The sequence below is a fragment of the Ciconia boyciana genome, chromosome 23, assembly GCF_034638445.1.
Source record: "Ciconia boyciana chromosome 23, ASM3463844v1, whole genome shotgun sequence".
Lineage (NCBI taxonomy): Eukaryota > Metazoa > Chordata > Aves > Ciconiiformes > Ciconiidae > Ciconia > Ciconia boyciana.
This window is the reverse complement of record NC_132956.1, coordinates 5,647,576-5,669,477: the sequence shown is the minus strand read 5'-3', so window position 1 is coordinate 5,669,477 and position 21,902 is coordinate 5,647,576. Positions and strand designations below refer to the sequence as shown.

Genomic DNA, 21,902 nt, shown 5'->3' with positions numbered 1-21,902 from the left:
AGCATGGAAAGAGCTCGTCATTGCAGCCCATCCTTGCAAAGGTGCCCTTTGATTTTCACCCTCCAAGATCCCTCCTGAGCTGCGGTGGCACGGCATGGCACAAGGAGGGTTGAGTGCTTTTGGCAGCTTCCCAACCCGGAGAGGAAATCCAAGTCCAACAGGATCCTTAGTCATTGCAGGAAAAACAGGTGAAGAGAGGGCATCTCGCACGCTCCCTGAGAGCACAGCACAAGCTGTCACCAACTGTCACCTGCTCCAACAAAACAAACCACGCAGGCTGGAGAGGTGATGGGATGCTCAGGAGTCATCAGGGCTGTTTGCACGACAAGAAAGCCAGGGGGGTGTCTTGTTAGGAGAAGGTCAGGAAAAATGCACCCATGGGTGCGTATCCCAAGAGCGACACAGGGCCAGGATGGGACAGTTGCCAAGGAAGGAGATCTGCTTTCCCACCAAAGCTGGCCCTCAGGCTGGGCAGGACTTACACTGACTCTGCTAGATTTCACCTCAAGAAAGATCTGGCTTTAGTCTTCTCTGGGACCAAAAGCACCCTTTGTGGAAGGCAGGTTGAGGTCTGGGTGCTTCACTGCACCTTCCTGGCATGGTGCATTCCCAGGCTGCAGCTGGGTAACCTCCAGCCCCCTCTCCTAGCAGAGATTTTGGCCTCCCTGCCTAGCCAGGACCTCCCAAAGGCTGCGACACTATGATCATTTACCCCACTAGAATTTCTCATTTCCTTCTCCTCCATCGCTTGACTTGTCAAGCACTTGCATTTTGCCAATGAGCTGGTGATTTTTTTCTGGAAGTGAAACTTCTTAGGCAGCGTTTCCGGAGATGTCGTATTGTTGACATTTTGCCAACCAGCCACCATGTGTTCCACCACCGTCTCTTGCTGGCTATAGCCCACCAGCATCTCCAGGCTCCAGTTAATAAGCGTAAAGTAGTTTTGGAGGAGCAACACCAGTTACAGCGAAAGGGGCTGTAGTTTCAGCTTGGCAACAACCAGTTTTGGTGGAAACCTCAGTCACCAACCCTTGCCAAAATTTTTCCCAAGGCTGACAGCTCCCAGACCCATTCACAGCATTGCTGCCCCAAAAGCGGTGCCAATGCACCTCTGAGACAGCAGCTTGGGCTTGGGAAAGGGTCCAGAGCAAAGATACAAGGCAGCAGGATGATTTCTGCAGCGGTGCAAAACCGAGGTTGGAAGGAACTCCCCTTTTCCTATCAGCCGTGAAACACGATGCTGCTTCACGACCTCTGTCTGTGCTTGTCCACGTAGCCACAAAACGCCATGTGTTTGCAGGGCTTTCACCCATCAGCTGCTGAGCAGCTCGGACTGTTGCACTCTGGTTTAGGGGCTGCCAAGGTTGGGGACAAGATCTGGGTGCCCACAGGAGCTGGTTTTAAATGAGGAAGGCTTGGATTTCCGCGTTTCAGACCTTCAACCAGCAAGAAGTGGGATTTTCAGCCTTACACAGTCACAGGATTTTATTTCCTCAATGAAAAGCAATCTGAAAATATTAGTGGATATTTTCAGATTTAAAAAAAAAAAAAAACACAAAACCACACACACATTGTTCGTTCCAGGTCACTAACACTGCCTGGGGTTGCAGGTATTCCTGCTTCGGGCTCAAAGCAAATAACCACGTGTCTGACGACGAGTGTGGTTATATTCATTACTGGCTTTGTTTCTTTTCACATTATTTAGTCAGCTAATTACAAAAAGCATTACATGGAGCGAAAGGAGTTAAAATGAGACCCAGCTTAGGGCATCTGTGCAGCCTGGAGCTCCAGCCAGGCCTGATCCAGGCAGATATTTCAGCACACTCCCACCCTTAATCACAGGAGCAACCCCACAGGAGACAGTGAGATTACAGCATATCTGCAATGTAAGTCCGTTCTCGGATGAGGGAAATGGCTCGGATTCAGAGCAGCATGTCCACGCTTAGGGCCACTGCTCTCTGCAAAAGCACTTTGGTAGATGCTTGACCAGGAGCACATGCTCCGGTGCTCTCTGCTCAGCACATCTTGCTGTAAGAACGGAGCAGTCTTTACCAGCAAGTTTAAACCTTAAAGACAAGCATCAAAATTTACAGAGCAAAAACATCACATTCCTTCCCAGAGGACAGATGAGAAGCGAACAGAAGACCAGCCCACATGTTCACCCATGCTTTTGGGGCTGGGCGACAGTTTCTGGGTGTGTTTTGCTAATGAAGCCCCAGAGATGTCACAGCTTTGGCTCGGGGCAGGTTTTGAAATCCAGGACCAGCTCTGAGGCCTTCTGTCCAGGAGATGCAAGAGATGCCGGTGCTTCCCAGTGGAGCACAAGTCTGTCTGCGACACACTGCAGGTGCCACCTTCAAAGATTTCCTATGGTGAGACCTCCAGTGGGTCTTCTTTCAAATCCTCATGGTCCTCATTCTCCAGATGCTCCAGTTTGCTGGATTTCTCATGGACGATCTCCCCAGGAGTCTTCAAAAACCTGCAATATATTTTTTAATGGCTTTAAGGGCATGTCCAAACCAGCCCCAAACCATGCTGTAAATGCTGGAGCCCTCGCCCTCCTCAGCTGAGCTCTGGAGCTTGCCAGAGGGTATCTGCCATCCCTGGGCTTTGCTGAGGATCCCAGCTTTGCACCCAGGATGCACCGAGCCCGGGGGAGACAAAGCTCAACACTCATCGGCCCAGAGATGGCATTTTAAGTCCAAACTAGTCCCAGGGAAGCAGCCAGCACTGAAAACAGGAGGCTCCTGACTTATTTCCACCCCTTCCTCTGTGTGGAGGTGGACTTCAGACCTGGTGTCACTGGGGAACAGGAGGGACCTGTCCAGCTTGGGTGGGCTCGGGGACATCTCCTCCAGCACAGATGGACTCCATGCAGGAGAGCGGATGGATGCTGGCCCCGGGGCAGGTTGCTGGCCCGCAGCCCTGGAAAGTCCATCGGATGGGACCCAGAGCCCAGGCAGCCCAGCTCCTGGCTTGCACAGGACAGAGCTTGGACACAAACCCAACAGGGTGTTGCATTTGCAGGGAAGGGTCTTGCTGGATGAAGCAGCTGCCAACATCTGGAGCCCACCGCCTTCCTGTGCCCCATCTGCACTGTCCCAGGCAGCTCACTTCTCTGATCTGCTTCATCTCACCTGAACAGCAGCTTCTGCCCTGGCTCCTTTCTGATGATGTTGAGTTTGTAGTAATGTCTGAGTGCTCGTGACATCTTCTCGTATGTCATGTTCATACGGTTCTGGAAGGAGAAAAGAATTGGGAGGAGTTGAGTAAAAGCAAGCAGCAACACCTGGTTTGGGACTGTCTGCAGCAGGACCACATGTGGGACATTCAAGGTGGTTCTTGGGCATTGCAAGCTGCAGTGTGGGTCTCTAACCCAGACTTGCTTCTGGGTCCACAGCCATCATGGTTTGCTTTCCAGGGGATGAGAGAGCCTCCCTCTTTAATCATCTCTCAGTAGCTCTGCACCCACTCTATCTCACCCTTCCCAGTCCCTGTGCCATCAGCTCTGGGGAACAGATCTTGAAGGCAACATGCAGAAGCCCAGGAATGACAAATTTGATCTCAACTGCATTTACCTTGTGGTTCCCCCAGAGCTGGGCAAGTCCGTTTGGGTTAACGACCCGGAAGACCTTGGCTTCCTTGTCTTCCCACTTGATGTAAGGCTCATAGCGGCTGTCAGAGAGGAGCTGGTACACGTAATCCCACAGCAACCTGCAGTCTGAGCATTGGTGGAGAATAAATAGTCACAGAGCTCCCACTAATGCACCTATGCTCCAGTGAGGGTCGATCAGCAACAGGATTGCACATGGTCGCAATGATAATAAACATAAGAAGAGCCCAGAGCTCATGCACAGCACTTTTATTGCTAGATCTCAAAATGCTAACAGGAACTACAACTTTTCAGGTGGGGAAACTGAGGCAGGGAAGCACACACTGATGCATGGAATAAATGGAAGAGAGACACGGGCAGACAGGACAAAGCACAATCTCATTTCCCCAAGGAACCAGGCTGTAAATTCATATTTACCTGCAATTTTCCCATCCACTGGGGCCGACAGGGTTGTAGGAAAAGAGCAGATGGCATCTGCCCTGCAGCTGCCCTCCGAGCTGTGATGGGAGAGGTTCAGCGGCTCTGCGTGGCTGTAGGACACGGGCTGTTCTGCACAGCCCAGGCAGGGGGAAACAGCAACTGGGGCAGCCTCAGCACTACAGTCTGTCCCTGCCAAAAAAAAAAAAATCAAACCCCCAAAAACCCCCTGTGGTGCATTATGGCAGGTCCCAGGAGCCCTTCCAAAGCCCTGAAATAGGTGGGGAGGGACGGCCCAGGTTGGTTATCAGCCTAGTACCAGCCCAGCCAAGGGAGGCAGGTGCTGAGGAAAGCCTGGGATTTTCCTAAGGCAGGAGCAGGGGAAGGTCCAGGGGGGTAGAGGAGATGCCCAGTAAGGTGAGCATCAGATAGAGAAGAAAAGCTGGAATAGGAGAATGCACCAGAGTACAGGCACTCCCTTGTCAATTGTTGTGGGGGCTTAAGATGTTTGTCACCCTGCACCTGAGCCAGCAGAAATGCTCAGGAAAGCACTCCCCGATCCACCTCAATGCAAAGCCAGCCACTGATGCCAGCCTATCCATACCCTAACTCCTACCTAGGACCCCGAGGGCACTAATAAGCCTCACCGGCCCTGGCCAGCCTCACCTGGGGCCTCTCCCCACTCCACCCATTGGCCCAGAAGCTCTATTTAAGCTCAGCCCTGGCTCCTCAGTCTTTTCCCAGCTATGCTGCAGGAGAACTAGTCTCCAGCCAGGGCTGTGCCTCTGCCTGGCTATTAATCCTCCCTGATCCAGACCTCAGTCTGTAGACAGACTTCCTAGTGTAGCCTTGCCTGGTCACCATGGACCCACCTGGTGCTGTCTAGGCCTGCTTCTGAGCAGACCTGCCTCATCACTACAAACTTCCTTGATGACCTGGACTTTGTTGGACCTGGCTGCTATCTCCAGGACTGTCCTGCTTGCCTTGCTCAGGTAGTGTGGGATGGGTTCAGCTGGCTGAGCTTCAAACGCCAGATGTGTGCAACCCACTGTAGGTGAGGGCAGGCTCTGCTTGATGGACAGCTGCCATTCTCCATCATACCTTCCTCTGTGCTCCTGGCTTCCCTGAAGGGTGAGTTCAGCAAAGGGCTGCACACCAGAGCTCTTCTTTGAGTTTTAATGTACTGGAGTATTTCATATAGCACATCACCTGCAGGGAAGGAAAGTCTGCTCAGATGACCTTGTATTATTGTCTCTCTCAGTTGATGTTGTGGCTTAGATTTCTGTGCTACAGAGTAAAGGGTTATTCCCCATCCCAAAGCATTTCCAGTCCAGATGGACTAAAGGAAGGAAGAGGGTTGTCCTTGTCTCCAGCACTCAACTGGCCAGAGCTAAAGCCTGGTCTGCTGGGACCCATCCAGCCCCTCTCAGCAGACCACAGCTTGTGCTGTACTTGGATGGTCCTCAGAAACACTCTTGCACTCGGTCTAACCTGAGCTCGGAGCTCGGTATCTGAAGTCATCCTTGGTGAGGATGCACAGGGCTTTGCCGTTCATTTCAAACTTGCTTTCGTCGGTTTGCCGAAGGGAATACTCTTTCTCAGCCCATCTTAGCCAGTGGATCACGTCATCCTTGCTCCACAGTGAGGGCTGAATTCCTGAAACCAGGGGCAGCCTCTGAAACAACTCAGTCTCCATCTTCAAAACTGCTGAGGGGCAGGGTGGGATACTAGTCTTCTCCATCACCAAACTTTCCCTCTATATTAAGCACTCACAGGTGAAAAACACCCCAAAGAGAGAAAATGAACCCTGATGACTGGTCCATCTTGTCCCCCTTGACAGCAGGGAATGGTCCCTGGGTGGGACACCACAGCTGTACTCACCATGTCCCACCCTGTGGAAACTCCTTGTTTAAGCAGCATTGACTTGCTCAACATCTACTCACTCAGCCTGCCTGGAAGCTTGAAGATCTCCCCCTCGCTGATGGGTGTTTGTCTGGCCTGGGATGGGGGTGGTAACGAAGCTTTGACAATGGGGCTGGAAGAGATCACTGCCACTTTACCCTGGGGAAAAGAGATCAAACACATCAGTGGGGGACAATTCCCAGCTCTGGTCCTGCCTTTGCTTTGGAGATGCCTCCACCACAGTATACACTGCTCAAATATTTTCTAACTGGTTGCTCATAGCAGTGTGACGTGCTGCCTGCAGCTCTTCCACACTGGCTCTAGGTCCTTTACCAGCCCCAGGATGAATCTCTGGTTGCCCAAGACAGCGTTAGTAGCCAGAGATCCCACTCTCTTTCTCCAGCTCTTTTCCTTAGCAGGGGTACCTGTCCTCATCCAGGCCCTGGATGTGGGTTATCCATCCCCACTGCCCCATGGCTGCAGGGAAGTAGAAGATGAAGCCAAGACTGGCAGAGCCTGAAGTGCCCGTGCTGGCTTCCTGCGGGATCCTCAGATGCTCATTGGATGCCCAGGGTTTTAGGACAGTACTTCAATTCTTTAGAGTTGTGAAAATGCAGCTGGCAATAATGCTTAGATTTTGGCTTAAAAACACTGTATGAAGAGATCTCTAACTTTTTCCCCAGTGGTCATTTGGGCGTAAGTGGAAATAGCCATCCCACGGTTTATAGAGATGTCCTCTCATCTTGCTCTCCTGCCATTAAGTCTCAACCGCTCAAGAATTACTCGTCCCCCGTGGTTGCTCATTAAGGAGCCCCTCCAGCAGCACCCGATGGCTGAGATGGTCAGTGCCGGGAGGAGAGGCAGCCCCAGCCCCTCTGGGGGGTCAGCATCGCCCCCGCTCTGCCTCTGGGCTCTCACCCAGAGCACATGAGCCAGAAGGGAGCTCGGCTCTTGCATTCAGCCCCATCTAGATCTTGAAATACTACTGGCAGCCAAGCAGATAATGTTTCCCCTTAAAAATCTATTAACATGAATCCCAGCAATTTCTCAGCTTCATTCTCTGGAAAATTAACAAGTTTGCCTGCAAATAGTATTTTCTGAAGCGGTTGCCAACTCTGGGCGCTTCAATACCCCCTCCAGCAGATTTTCGGAGGTGGTTAGAGCAGCCAGCACTCCTCGACTGTGTGTGGGGGTAGAGGAGCTGAGCCCCCCTGAAAATCAGGGGTGAAGAAAATCACAGTGTGCACTGACAGAGCAGATGGTGGTTGGACACATCTTAAATGCAAAGCTGGTGTCCCCAAAATCGGGAGTATGGGAAACAGGAGCAAGGCACCCCAGCATCCCTCCTGGGGAAAATGCTTCCCTGTGATCCCAAGGGAGTAAAAGCAGGAGAGAGGCAGCAGGTTGGTGATGGGTGAGGGGTTTTCCTCACCAGAAGGGTGAGTGTTAACAATTTGTCTGCTCTGGAATCATTGCTGGCTGTCTCGGGGTTGTTGGTTTTAGCAAAGCAAGCAGCTGCCTAATATTGTATGAGGAAACCAGAGACACTCCAGTATAAACTCTGAACAGGCTTGATAGCAATGCAAACTCTTTTGGATTCATTCTAAGCAATAAGCTATGGGAAAAATAAAAGTGAAAGAAATTAGCAGTGCATTTTGTCTAGAACTCCTCTAAAAAGGTATTTCAGTTTTCTCCCATCAGTGTGACTCTTACAATGAGATTTACGGTAAAACCAGACCAAATGTGTGATATTTTTCTTTCTCCTAAAAATTTCTAGGGCATAAGAGACGCATTCTTAATTTTTATTACTTTGTCCCGATTTTATGTTCTTGCTATTTTTCCTCCTTAGCTCTTTCACATGGTTCTGAGATGGCATTTCCTTGCTTCAAGGGGAAAGATTGTCCTTGGCGGGGTTCGAGTGGGAAAGCGAGAAAGGGGGGTGAAAAGAAAACCCCAGATGTGCGAGAGCAGCTGTCGGCTCAGTCCCGAATGGGGGGGACGGAGCCCCCCGGCTGCTCCGGGCTCCGTGAGGCCGTTTGGAGGTGGATGGGGGGGTCACCCCCGCGGGGCATCAACTTCCAGCCCCTGAGTGAGGGGGGGAAAGCGGGGGGACGGGACGGGACCGGGCTGGGGGCGGGCGGCTCTTACCTGCATCCCCGCCGGCGGTGGGTGGCCGCTCCCCGCAGCGGTGCGACCCGGAGCTCGGCGCTGCCCCGGTGCCCGGCGCGGGCGGGTCCGGTCCCTGCGGCCGCTGCGGCTTCGGCGCAATCCTTCCGGGAAACGAAATCGAAACGAGCCGGAGCCCCGGGGGGCAGGAGAGCGGCGGCGGGCAGCGCCCGGGACAGTGTCCCGTCGTGCCCTCCCCCGGGGCCGTGGTCCCGCGACCCCCAGGCACGGCCACCGCCTCCGCCCGGGGGATGCCGCCCACTGCCGGGATCGGGACAGCGCCGGTGTCCCCAGCCGGCCCGGGGGTCCCTGTGTCCCCGGGATCCCTGTCCTCCCGGGGGTCCTGTTCTCCTCCCCCGGGCAGGGCCGCGGAGGCGGTGCCGGAGGAGGGTGAGGTCCCGGGACACACCGTGGGGAGAGCAGCTCGGATATTTGCTTTTATCCCTTTTTCTCCACCGGGCACGGCCGGGCCGGGCCGGCGGGGCTGCGAGCGGGGCCGGGGGGCGCGGGGAGGCCCGGGGAGGATGCACACAAGCGGCCGCAGAGGTGGGAGCAGGGAGGAGGGCAGGCACCGGCCCCTGCGCACCGGGAGCCGCGCTGCGCTGCCCGCGCACCGGGGGACGCACACCGGCACGCGCGCGCACCGGGATACGCGCGCACCGGTACGTCCCGCCCCTCCCGCTCTGTCGGTCCCCATTGGCCAGCCGGCTCTGCGCGCGGGGCCAATCGGATAGCGGCATGGACGGGGCGGGGCTTAGCGGCGGGACCCCGCCCTCCGCCCGCCTGAGGGAGCGGCCTCGGCGGGGACGCGGTGAGTGAGGCCTAAAGGGGGGGGGGGGGCCGCCGGGGCCTTTTCCTCGCCCTGCGTGGGGTCGGGGATGACCTGTGGGGCTTTCCCGGCCCTCTGTGGGGCTTGGTGGGGCTGTGGGGGCCCTTTCCGGCCCTCTATGAGGCTTGGGGGGGGCTCTAGGGGCCTTCCCGGCCCTCTCGGTGCTTTGAGGGCGACTTATGGGCCTGGGGGCGCCCGTTGTACGCTGTGTGCTCAGCGGCAGGGGGGCACTCTGGGGTCGGGGAAGGCCTTACCTGTCCCCTGCGGGCTTTGATAAGGATGTCTGGGGGGTCACAGTGGACTCTCATTGTTCTGTATGGGCTTTGGAGGGGCCTGTGGGGCTGGGGGGGCTGCCCTTCCTCTGTGGGCGTTTGGGGAGGTGGGTATGTGTGCACTGAGGGAGGGCCATCTATGGGGCTGGGGATGCCTCCCCCTGCCCCATGCTTACTTGGAGAAGGGGCCTTTGGGGCCTCTGTAGGAGAGTCTTGTCTGTGTTTGGCAGGGGGCTGGAACTGTTATCCCTTGAGACAGTGCTGCATCCCTGCATCTTTGACACGTTGCCCCTTTCCCCTGTATTGTGTAGGAGGCCTCGGGGCCTGGACTGTGCCCAGTGCCCTTTAGTGAGACTGCTACTTGTGACCACCATCCCTGGAGCAGGAAACACCCTACTCTCAGGGTGCTCGTCAGTCACACTACCCTCCTACGCGTGTTCTGGGGTTGTAGGCTGGTGCATTATTATTCTTAAGCATGTTTTTAGGCTTGAGTCTACCTTCCCTTTCCTCCCTCCTTTCTGGCCCCACTGTGCTTCAAAAGGGAGGAGGATTTTCTAAGGGGTTTTCCCCTAGACGGATGCAGTAGGTGAGACCTCAGCCTGCCTCTGCTCGTAGGCACCTTTTTGTGTTATGATTTTCCCCGTCTCTGATCCTGCTCTCTCTGTACTGCCTTCTCAGTGACCTTAGGCTTTTAAAGGAAGGGGTAATAATAATGCTAGCAATCTTGGGCATAAACCTGGGAGGCTGAGAACACACCTCTGTAGGGAGAGTGTTTGTTGCCAGGCTTGCTGCAAACCCAAATCCTGTTGTAACAGTAGGTTATGGCTTTAAGGCAGAAAATTCACCTGTGCTCCCTGTGCCTGCCTTATCCTCATCACAAAGTCACAATCCTTCCTGCTGGCATTAGCAGCAATCACGAACTGTTAATCGGAAGGAGGTTGTGTCTGGGGAATCAACAGAAAGGCACAGCTCTCCCTTTTGAGCTGTGTCCTTGTTTACCTCAGTGCCCGGACTGTGAGACTGCAGTGCTGACAGTCACCTGGATTTAAGGGTTAGAAATACTTCTGCCTTGGTTCATAGAAGCATTTTCAGTGATGTAAGCATCAAACCAGTGAATTACTAGGCTCAAAAACTGCGGGTTAGTCTGTAAGCAAAGCTTTTTGTAAAGAATTGTTAGTTATTATTCTTCAGACTGGATTTACACACGCCTTTATTACTGTGGAGCAATTTTATTTAGGGAAACAGTTACCTTTTACTAAAATAAATAGACTGATACTGTTTGCAACCTGTGTGTACTTATGTCACAAAATAAAAGCTCTCTTGCAAAGCAGCTTGTACAACAATTACTTATACTGGCCTAATTGTCTATTTTCTAAAATAACATCCACGTTAGCGGATCTTCTACGGTCTGATCTTATGATTGAAATGGAGCAGTTTATGTAGACTAATCCTAAGTGAAACCTGTGCAGAAGACTTATTTCAGCTTATCTGAAAGCAATTAAGAACAGGTTGAAGTAAGTTATGCTTTCATGGAAATAGGTGTGTGCTGAGTTGGCTAAATTGGTGTTTGTTTCAAGATAGAACTTATTTGCAGCACATGAAATGCTTTTTTATCTTTTTCAATACTGTCTTTTGCTGCTAGTGTTGAAGGGGATGAGTTTTCTGTTTGATTTGGGCTTAAAGAGTGATCTTTCTGGTAGGATTTAATCACATAGAAAGCTCCCAAAAGATAAAACTATTTTGTAGTTATTCTGTGTAAAGTTGAGTGGACTTCAGTGGGCCCAGTCAAGCTGCAGGTGTCTACCTGGAAGAAATTGTAGTCGAAAGAGTCAAAATGGTTATTTATAAACTTCTCAACAGTGGTGAGAAACAAGTTTTAGCAAAGTCATTTGAGCTGTTTGATGTAGATTGCATGTACCTACAGACAGAGAAAGTGGCTGGGTTTTTTTGGGTTTTGTTGGGGTTGTTTTTTTTCTGGAAAGGTTTTGTGACAGTTCTTTGAGTGGAAGGTAAGACAGTAATTCCAGAGTCTCAAAAATAGCAAGCCTCATCACTGGTCATAATTGTGCTAACAGAAGTGTATCATCTAAGATCCACGTGAATGTGGCTAGGTTTGTTGGATGTGTCCAGTATAAAATTACTCAATGTTACACTTTATTTTTCTGTGCTCCAGAGGTAGCCTTACCTGAGCTATACACAGCAATAATCTTTAGTTTCCTTCCCCAAAGTATTTTTAACCATCAGAATTCAGAAACTCTCTTACTTTAGCTGATTTGATCATAAATCTGATTTTAACCTCAGTCTTTTTGAGGTGCCTTCATGTCTTGGCATGTTCGGTCTTGCCTTCTCCGAATCCAAGAGGTTTCATAACCACCCACTTTGAGTTTTCTGTTCAGGATATTGTAACATTTTTTTGTGTGGCCATTCAGTCTGTCTTTACAGGTCATGAGAAGTAAGAATCGCGTCTGGTTTTATTACTTGATGCTTTCAGCACAAAGTTTGGGGTATGCTAGGATGTGTTTGTCACTTGACCTCATCTTGAACTCATTCCATGTGCCCATGACAGGCAGCCAAGTGTTTAGTTCATACTGTAGCAGTGTAGTCAAAGGAAGCAATATATAATATTGTTTTAAAGTAATGCCATTAACTCCACTTTAAATACGTGAAAACCCATAAGTAGAAAATTTGGGTGTAGAGAAAGGTAAATAATACTTCACCCTTTGTAATGAATTTGCTGTAAGACTTCAGTGCTGTATAGAAATTACCACCTTTGTCCCCTTTTGCCAAAAGCTGTGATCATAAAGCAGTAGGTAGTAGTGGTACTGTATTAATAATTGCATCATAAAGTTGCAGTCCTGTTATGAAAGTCACTGCATGATGATCGGCTGACTCAGCAGCCAAATAACTTGTGAAAGGAGACTTGCAGAGTTACCTGAAACAGTACGTACCTGTGCAGTCTCTCGTAGTTACATGTTCTTGCCAAAGCTGGTATCAGAAACTCTTCTTCCTCCTAGAACGTAAATTCCTGTTTAATAAATTCAAAGTGAGCCTCCCTAAAACTTTAGCTTGGGAACGGACTCTGGGACTGCTGCACTCTGGTTAGAGATCCCAGAGGAGTGTGTGGATAATGAGCTCTTTCTTTACAGGAAAAATGCTGAATTGGTGCCTGCTGATAAAGGCCACTTCAGCTGTCTAAAGGATCTCCTGATTTTTAAATGAATTGCTTAACAGAAAGTAAATCTAGCTAGAGGATCAGGTCATTACTGGCTAATATAACCCCTATCCAGACAAGCAGCATAAGTACTTTTCTGTGGGGAAATGTAAAGGGATGGGGAGCCACCACCATTTTTTCTTCCACTTTATTCATAAATAGCATAACCAGAGCTAATGATGAGTTCAGAAATTACCAATTTGGTAAAATTAACATGTTCTGTAGAAGCAGCGTGACTGCAGCATCTGTTTTCTGGGGGGATTGGCCAGACTGCTGATGTAAACCCCTCTGATTTCAGGTTTCTGATCCCAACATTCCCTCTGATTCCAACATGACAGTCGGCTAGAGCTTGTGGACCATCTTTTGTCAAGGTTAGTATAATTTGGGGTCCCTGGCTTTTGGACAGCCTTGCCACATGAATTGTCTACTGAAAAGCCTCCCAGTTCTGAAAAATTCCCAAATTTCATCTTCTGTCCCATAGCCCAGACTGATCCCGTCTGCATTCTGAGGAGCTGAATTGCTTTCCAGTGCTTGTTTCTTACCACTGTCTGTATAGAGAAGCTGGGACTTGTAATCTAGGCAGCTCAGGTGAGATGAATCCAACCCCCTGTGCTCCAGGGTAAATAGGGAGTGCTTAAGCATGCCCCATGCAGCCTTGCTTTATCCTGGGGAAAAGGAAAGCAACCACTGCTGTATGAGGAGGACCTAAAGGACGGACTCCAGCCAGCCAGCAGCATGGAGGAAGGCAGATTAGCAGCATGAATATCCAAAACTGCAGTTTTCTGAGATGAGAATGGCTAGTGGCTGATCTCTACTGCGGAGCCTGAGATCCTGATTTTGCTACCACATGTTCCCCAGAGAGACTCGGGCAGCTCATAGCTAAGATGGAGCCCAGGGATGTGTCTGTGCCTGGTGGGAGGAGAGGCCAAGGCGCTGTGGCTTTGAGGGTCAAAGGATGTCCAGCTTTCCAGAGAAGGGGGTTATAACAGGAGGCCAGAGTTGAGGAATGTGTCTTTCAGTCTCAGATCTGGAAGTAAAGGGGAGAGACTTTTTTTATCAAGACCTTGTTAGCCCATACCCATGGAACTGATGACTGGAATTCCTTTGCAGCAGGCCGGTGACCAAACTAGGCTGGGTTGTAACATAGCAGAACCACAAAGGCAGAGCAAAGTGGGCTTTCACATGGGTGTGTTTCAGGAGTCTATTACAGGGAAATAATTACAGATGCTGTAAGTAACTGAAGTCCTGCGACTTGCCTTCCCTATGTCTCATTTCATCAGCTTTCATGGCTGTTTCTCCTCCTGTCTCTTGTTCAAGTTCTAATTTGCGGTTGTGATGGGTCCTCAGACCTGAGCACGGACCGTATGCTGGCCTGTGTATTTTTTGGCTCTGCTTGACAGAGCACAAAAGAGGGCTAGGACTTCTGAAGGGCAGCTGTTTTGTGAGCGCAGGCCTGAAATTGAGAAGTAAAATCAATGGCTGTTAGTCATAGAAGAGGCATTGACCATGGGCTGAAGTTCAGCCCAACATGGGCTGACCATGTTGCTGAAGTTCAACATTCAGTAATTTTGTCAGCAGTGAAGGGATTTGTTTTTTCCCTGGCTTTTGCTCTCAGAACAACCTCAAATGTGTTATGTGCAGCTATTAAAAATTACATTAATCCACTGATTGCTTCTGGGTGTGGGAATGCTCAGTCATTGCATTGGTTTTGCTACTGAACATGCAAATATAGTAATACCCTCATGAACCATAAATTGGAACAGGTCATATGTATCCCACTGTCAGAGTGACTAGAGAACTAGTCAGCATTTTACTCTGGGAATAAAAAACTGCCTGGGATCCAATACTGAAATAGCCAAAAGAAGGGGAAAAAAAAAAAGAGGTGAGGGAAATTGAATAAAGAGAGAGAAATGAGAGCACAGCTGTGTGTGTATCAGGTCTGCCTTTGCAATTTGTGGAGAAATAATATGGATTAAAATTTGTTAGTCATACTTTCAGCGGCAAAAGTGTGTATTACAAGAACGGGGAAATGAATGCAACTACCAGCTAGCTCTCATCGAATAGTGCTATGTCCCTGACCCATGTGTTGGGATGTAGTAGGTTAGTCCATTGAGTTTTCAGAAGGAAGTAGAGCTTGGCAGCCATAAAAGTAGCAGAACTGAACCTTGTGCCTAATGCTCGTCACAACGGAGCAGTGTGAGAATGTGCAAGTTCAGTGACAGCCTGCTCTTGTGACAGCAATAAGAAATGGTGTATAATAATCAGTGATCACTGCTGCCAGATAATGCTTCTTGTATGTAAAGTTTTGGCAACGAAGCTTTGAAAAACAGATTAGGCATGCAAAAATAGCGAGGCCGTATTTAATAAAAGAAGGGTTTCCTCAATAAATATAATTCTGGTTCTAGAAAGTGTAGCTGGGTCTCTTGGAGTCCAGCCCCGTGGCTCACTCTGCTGGGCCAACAGCTGGTGATGTTTCCTGAAATTAATCTGTGAGTCCACATGACGCTGTAGGATGTCCTCTTAACTGTCTTGATTAAGCACATACCCCAACTTCAGTGATTTTCTCGTTTAATAATCCTTGAGATTATTTTTCTCTAAGTGGTATCTGTTTTATAACTTGAATGACTGCAGTTCTCACTCAGGGTGTTCTGATAACTTGGAGAAACCAAAGTGAAAGGTCCACTAAGGAGGTGAGTAGGGAAGAGGCAGGAAGAGAGAAACTGCAGCCGCGGTGGTGCAGAGGCTGCAGCAACAGAGTTTCTAGTAGGACTGGAAATCAGCTGGGTGGATTTTACAAGTCTCCCAGTTCATGTGCAGTTAATATCATCTGCTAGTTCAGCATAACTGGAACAAGTAACGGAGAAAAACAGAATAAGGAAGCTTTAACCTATGTGAAAGCTAGCTAATTTCTTCTTCCTCTGGGTGAGTGGATTAAAAATCATGGCGTTGCATAATCTCTAGCCACAGAAGAGGTTACATCTGCCTGGAATGTTATCTGCTGTAGCAGTTGGTAGTTATGAATGAGTTCCCTAATCCATTGACATAAATGTTCTGGCAGGTACTTGCAAACTTCCTTGTAGTCTAATGCTTTTTGAGAAGACTGCCCTTCGTCAGGTGTTAGCGACTGATACAGGCTCAGGAGATGGAAGTTTACGATAGCAAAGGCCTTTCATACAAATACGGTTTTTGGAAAAAGACTTTACTGCATGTGTTGGGAAAGGAGTCTTTGGAGGTTTTCAAAAAGTTTGCCTTATTTCTTGTAACTTTGTTCAGAAGGCCAACTAAGGAACAGAAAAGAAATAGAGATCATTTAAGTTTCAGGAAGTGCTGATTTGCTGTTACAACTTGATTTGTTAAATCTGTGGAGTTTTAATATGTATGATCACAATCTTTTTTTCTTCTACAGGCTGTTTTCTATAGGATCTACTTTGTTCTTTTTGCTTGCAAATATGAAAAATCATAAGATTACTTGGTGATCTTCAAATCAGGTATATTTATGAAACAGTTTCATTTTAATATAAAGCACCTCAAAACCTCAAGTTTTTGCTAACCTCCACAGTTTCTATGAGATCCATTCTTATGGTGTGTAAATTAGCTAATGTTTGAGTCATTTTGAACTAGACCGGTTTTACCTTTTATGCTTAATGCTGCTTATCTCTGGATTAAGCTGTACTGCACAGCAATTTAAAACCTTCTTTTTGAGTATGATCGAAAGCCATTGATTTGGATGCTGCGCTAATGGAGAAAGATATCGATGATGCGCATTTCTTGAGCATGTGTGAGCAGCAGGTGGGAGAGGAGGCTTTCTCATTATCACCTCCCAGAATTAGTCCCCTGTTTCAGACCCTGTAACAGGGCCTGAGCATGTGTCTGCCCCCCTTCCTGCAGCAACCTGTCCATTTTCAAATGTACGGGTGAGGCTGTGGTCAGATGTGCTGTTCCGGCCGCTGTTGAGCGGCATGAAAACGTTGCTGTGACTCAGCTCTGCATCACTGCTCCCAGCCTGCTGGAGATGGTAGTCCCCTCGCAGGGCTGTATGATGTGGCGCTCTCAGAAAGACCTAAATGAACGTATTTGATAGCGAGGAAATGTGTTTACGTGCAGTTTTGCTGTCAGACTTGAGGAGCAGTGATAAACAGCTGGTTTTGAGATGGCTAACTTTGACTGTGCTGCGCAAGATACTAAAGTGAAACCAGTCTAATTACGTCTGTTACCTAGTGTTGGATGAGCAAGGGGGAAACTGGATTTCTGTTTACTGGTAATTATAAAGCTGTGGAGAGCTTAGTGCATTAGGGCTGTGCTGTATTTAAATGGTACCCTGTCTGTCAAATGTCCCTATTACAAAATGTTCTTTGCCAAGATCATGGGGTGAGCCTCTCCTTTTAAAAGCTGTTTTTGAAACTCTCAGTTGTTTTTAGAAAATTGGTTAATATGCCATGGCTGTGGCATCTGTATCTGTCTTCGCTTTGCACTGTTAAGTCATTCCCAGACCATTTTGAAGGTGTTGTGGGCAACTATGGCAAATGCCATTTCACCACTTGTAGAGTGGAATTACTGCATTTCTGGGAGATGAAACTATTATTAATGCAGAAAATAGACTCTTCTCCAGTCTCTCACCCTGTGTGTTGCAGCCACTTAGTGCTATCTTTAATTAGCAGACTGTCACAGCTGAATTAAAAATAACAATTCAAAACAAAACCTCCTGTGAACTCGGGCCAGCCAGATTGACAGCTGTGAGACTTAAAGGCTTTACTTATCCCCAGAGCAGCCGGAGCCCTGACAATGAGCATACCAGCATCCTCATGCTGCCCCAGCGGTGTCCCGCAGATGGGGCTGGAAGAAGCATTCACCCGCTGGTGTTGAGTGTGCTGAGACTACTGCCCATGTGAGCTTAGGTCCAGGTTTACCACCAAGAGGTTCACTTAGTGATGGTGGTTTCTTGGAAGTGTCTTGTCTAGTTGACAGCCAGATTGAAAATAGCAAACTCATTTCATGCAGTCCACGTTAAGAGCTCTAAAATGTTATGGTTTTGGTCACGTCTGATCAGGATTGAGTTGAAGTCCTAGGGTTAGCGCGAGCTTCTTTGTACATTAATAGACCCTTTAATTAGCGGGCTTCACAGTAAGACCTGCCTTCTTGTTAAGGATTTATTAAAATCATGCATAAACTCTACTGCTGAAATATGCTAATTTATTTGTGAATCTCTTGGATTATTCAGCAGAGGATTGACTATTCCTCACAAGGACAGACTTTGAAGACTATTTCATTGAAATAAATAAATTTTTAAAAATCCTAGCCTTTCTTTTGCTTGCTGTCTTTGAGATAAACACTCACAAAGCCAGCTGCAATTTTGGCTAGAATATTGGTGGGTTGCTTGCTTGTCAAATTAAAAATGATCTGGAGTGGACTGCTCTGGAATACATTTCAATTTTAGAACCTTCCACTTTCAAGAGCGACCTTATTCAGTGCCCAAATGGGCACCTTTCCTCTGCACGCACACCTCATTATGGGTGTTGAAATAAGCATCGTCTCTGCTTTTCAATTTTGTATTTTTCTTAGTGGTATTTTCCCTGTTTTAAACTTCCACAAAATATGGCTACAGTTCCTGGCTAACTTTGCTGAAACATGACACTAGCCAAATATTTTTGTGAAAGACTTATTAGTCACATAAGAAAGAATGTAATGGAATATTCTTAGAAAGTGTTATAACTATGCTTGACATGTAAAATATTTATCCAGACATGTAAACAAAGCAAGAGGTGTCTTGCCAATGTACCATTGTAAACCTGAGTTATTTTGAAATCTTGAGCAAGATGTTTTTCAGTTCTTGAAAATAAGATATCAAGTTCTCTGCTGACATAAATTGACAGAGTGCTAATGGTTGGCTTTACCTAGCTGAAATTTTAGCCCCCGCTCTTGCCTCCCTAAAAATAAATCAAGATGTGTTTTCCTGAAGAGCTGCAATTGTGCTAAATAAAACTCTTCTGTTTATTTTGGTTTTGGATTACTTCAGTATTACTTGCAGAGTTTACTAATGCGGCTGCACTCTAAAAGGTAGGCCTTATGTTTGTTTTCCTTTCTGTTATTGTCTGTATCTTAATGTGAATTAAATAACTTGCTTGATTCAGAGAACTCCATTGTTTCTACAGACAATGCTGATAGTCTTCACTTTGCTTGGGCCTCTGCTCAGAAGGAGTCCCTCAGCCCTTTGGCTGGACAGTACAGCTGTAGCTTGGGGGGCTTTATCTGAACTGGCTTCCAGCGACTTGCCCTGCTGACTGTTGTGGTGAGATATGGCAACGCCCCGTGGGCATGCCAGATAATTACCCTGGCAGGGATCCCATGCCAGCCTGTCCCATACCAAAGTTAGGTAAAGATCTCCTGTGCTGGGTTATGACACTTGAGTTTTTCCAAGCCTAGTTCTGCTCTTCCGCACTGGACACAAACTGCTGTGGGACCTTTAATCAGTGACAGCAGTGCCTGGCCCCGAGCACCAGGGTTCTGTGCTGCAGGTAGAGGGGCTGGCTTGCTATGCTGTGCCCTCTTCCCATTCCCGTCACCCTTGTACAGCCCGCCTTCGGGCCCTGAAACAGAGGCAGAGGCATATAGGGACATCAGAGCTTATTCAGGTACATCAGCAAGCACTGAGCTCCTCCTGACTGTAGTACAGATGAACTGCTTTTTCAAGACTGGAATATTTACTTTCAAATTTAATTGCATGTCATTAAACAGTGTGCAGCTTCCCTGGTTTGGGTTTTGGGTTTTTTTTTGATGCTGTATGCTCTGTTATTCTGAAGTCTCTTTGGTGAATAGCTACTGTAACTGCATTCGACTTTCAAAAAATCTGCCATCTATTGTTAGTTTTTCAAGCTGCTGCCATGTAATTGGTTAAAAATGAATGGCAGTTGGAGTTGTAGCAGATGAGCTGGGAATGAGTGAGCAGTTACTTGTTGGGATCCCTTCCAGAGAAGGAAGGTGGAGTTTTAAGCTGCTCGCAGCCTTTCTAAAATAAGAGTCAAAGCAAGTAGGTGCTTTTTGCTACGAGTGAAACATCAACTAACTTTTTGTAGGAAACTAAAAGCTCAGTAAGTGAGGAGAGGAATTTTTAGTCTCAATATTCTCTCTACCGATATTCTGCTGTAAAGTAAACCACTCGTATTAAAACTCTTGTGTATTTCAAAACACACTGATTCTTAATACACTGGTCCTCATCTCAAGAGAATCCACACTGGCTAGTTGCTATGCCAAAAGCAAAGAGGGTAGTTTATCCTTTATGGTGCTGCAGGTTGGGTGTTGGTGTTGGGACCCTGCACTGCAGGTCAAAATTGCAGGTGGTGGTGGCAACAGCTCCAAGCACTGGGCTTCAGATGCTGTCTGCAGCTCCTAAGGCTGCTGTGGTGAAGGAGATCGGAGGGGGTTATGGTGTGTTCAGCCCCTCAGTTGTGAGCTGAGTTGTTAATTTGTACCCTGTTGTCGTCTCCTTTCTGATTTTGGGGGTGAATGGTCTTCTGCATGCTTTGAAAGTGCAACAAGCTGCCTTGCTCTTGAGCATCGTCTGCTCTCTGTGGAGTTTTCATAGTTCTGAATGATGGTAACCCACCTCACCTTGTGTGGGACAACATGCCTTAGTGATATTAGAGGCTGTTGCTCTTTCTTTACATCCCCCAATCTCCTTAAGAGGCTACAGGGCTTTATTGCACCTGTATCTGCATAGACTAGGTATTGGGCATTAAAGAATTAAAAGCTTACCCCCAAACCAAAAGTAATATCAAGCCTTTGCAATACCTTGTATGTATGTACAGTACAAACATGAGTTACTTAGTAAATTAGTGACAACTTGTTTTTATTATGTCAGATTGGTTTGTTTTTAAGTAAATTATCTCTTAAGGTATCTTTCATTAATCAGGTGCGTGCTACGTAATGATCAGACTTTAAAACTTGTACGCACACATGCTCTATCGCTGGCATGAGTCAGAACAAAAATAGTTTTCTACTTCTTCAGGTTCTGTGGCATTAAAAATGATATATTATTGATGATATACGATATATTTAATTCTGTTGTTCTGTGAAATTGTGTTTGGAGTAGTCTCTGAGCAATCCAGATATATCTTAGGGGAAAGCATTAAGAACAACAGAACAGATTGATTTAATATTTGAACTGATAGAGGGTAACATTTCCAGGTGACATAAATGTGTAATGCCTCTGCAATGCTGTGCATAGGCTCCCAAGCTCTGAGGGGAGAAGGTACTTATTGGGGCTCATTAGCAATGCATCTTGGGGGGAATTAACATATCAAAATAACTAATTGTATCCTCAGTGACAATTTGTTTGGGCCCAAGTCCAAGGTCTTCTGGACTCAGGAATCCATATGCACATGGTTGCGTACATATTCAGAAATTCTGGTAGTTAATTCCTGTCTGCCTGCGTAAGGGATGTGTGGCAGATGAGTGGCAGGAGTGTATTTGACCGTATGGCATCAAGGATTTAACAAAACTGTGTCTTTTCTACCACGCGATTCCTGCAAAAACAGGCTGAACCAGACATCTGGGGAGACAGATCCTGAGGGGCTTTTGCTGAAAATAGGAGGCTTAAATTAAAGCTATTTGTAACCATACAGATTTTTCTAGTCAAACGTTTCATGAATCAGCTGGGGGGGAGGGACTTTTAAACTGAAATATTTACATGAATCAGACATCTGGGCTTTGGGGGAGTGACCATTGCTGCACAAACAGTTTAAACTCTGAAGCTTTGCTGTGACTTAGTGCTTCCCTCTACTAAAGAAGGATTTCAGGATATTGGTGCTGGTAGTGCTGAGAACATATGAGCCGCCAGTAAGTAAGGAGCTGTGTTGTTTGAGAGGGGCTGGGTGGCAGAGGGTTTGCTCCAGAGTTACAATAGGAAACGTGGGTGATTATTTCTGTTCAGAAGCTCTGATTGCTGCAGGGATATTGGACTTGGGGTTAGAGCCTTCTCAGAAATACTGTTGTCCTTATGCTTTTTTGTATAGCTTATAATCCAGAAGCTTGACTTCTTGTAGATGTAGGAATTGGTGTGAATTTGAAACCAAGTTAGATTTAACGGCCTAAGAAAAATTGAGAATGAAAATAGCATTTTAAAATCTAAAGAGTTAAGGTAGGTCTTGCTTTTATGTTTTGTTAAAACATGGTTTTTTTTCTGAAAGCTTTCTGAGTAGTTTTGCAGAAAATGGTGGAACAGAGAATATAGGGCAAAACTTTATTGTCTGCTGCTATTGCTCATGTTGCAGATTTTTACATAAGTATTTGTAGCTTAATCTAACACAGGTGAAGACAAAGTGTAACTCATAGGTGTCACCTGGCTTAAAACTTTATTTAGCTCAGTATTCTGTATTTTAGCAGGGGAACATTTGTTTTTCCTGTCTCTAGAGAAGATGATCCTGCTTATATTTGCAACAGCTCATCTTTCACCAGGGTTTTTCCCCTTACCCTGGTCAGATCTGCATACTGCATCCT

The 21,902-nt window shown here is 47.5% G+C and overlaps 2 protein-coding genes across 9 annotated transcripts in view; one reads left to right on the top strand and one right to left on the bottom strand.

Moving 5' to 3' along the window:
* Positions 1 to 1,467: 1,467 nt before the first annotated feature.
* Positions 1,468 to 8,214, bottom strand: ETV7 (ETS variant transcription factor 7). Of its 3 annotated transcripts, none has more exons than XM_072844882.1 (8): positions 8,081 to 8,214; positions 5,974 to 6,091; positions 5,522 to 5,734; positions 5,132 to 5,239; positions 4,031 to 4,222; positions 3,579 to 3,721; positions 3,138 to 3,238; positions 1,468 to 2,479 (listed from the first exon to the last, which is right to left on the bottom strand). In XM_072844882.1, exons 1-8 carry the CDS (start codon positions 8,084 to 8,086, stop codon positions 2,368 to 2,370), a joined length of 993 nt encoding a protein of 330 aa, XP_072700983.1. In that variant the 5' UTR covers positions 8,087 to 8,214; the 3' UTR covers positions 1,468 to 2,367. The 3 variants fall into 3 exon arrangements, with proteins under 3 accessions (XP_072700983.1, XP_072700984.1, XP_072700985.1); XM_072844883.1 differs by having other exon boundaries at positions 5,522 to 5,686; XM_072844884.1 differs by lacking the exon at positions 3,579 to 3,721.
* A 650-nt stretch (positions 8,215 to 8,864) lies between these two features.
* Positions 8,865 to 21,902, top strand: part of KCTD20 (potassium channel tetramerization domain containing 20) — a 30,551-nt gene continuing 17,513 nt past the window's right edge. For 2 of the 6 annotated variants that reach the window (XM_072844999.1, XM_072844994.1), the window contains exon 1: positions 21,123 to 21,242. In XM_072844999.1, the coding sequence (XP_072701100.1) occupies positions 21,232 to 21,242 (11 nt within the window). In that variant the 5' untranslated portion in view covers positions 21,123 to 21,231. Of the gene's footprint in view, positions 8,910 to 12,708; positions 12,782 to 15,816; positions 15,899 to 21,122; positions 21,247 to 21,902 lie in introns of those variants that run through there. The other 4 variants (XM_072844995.1, XM_072844996.1, XM_072844997.1 and 1 more) reach the window with 4 other exon arrangements.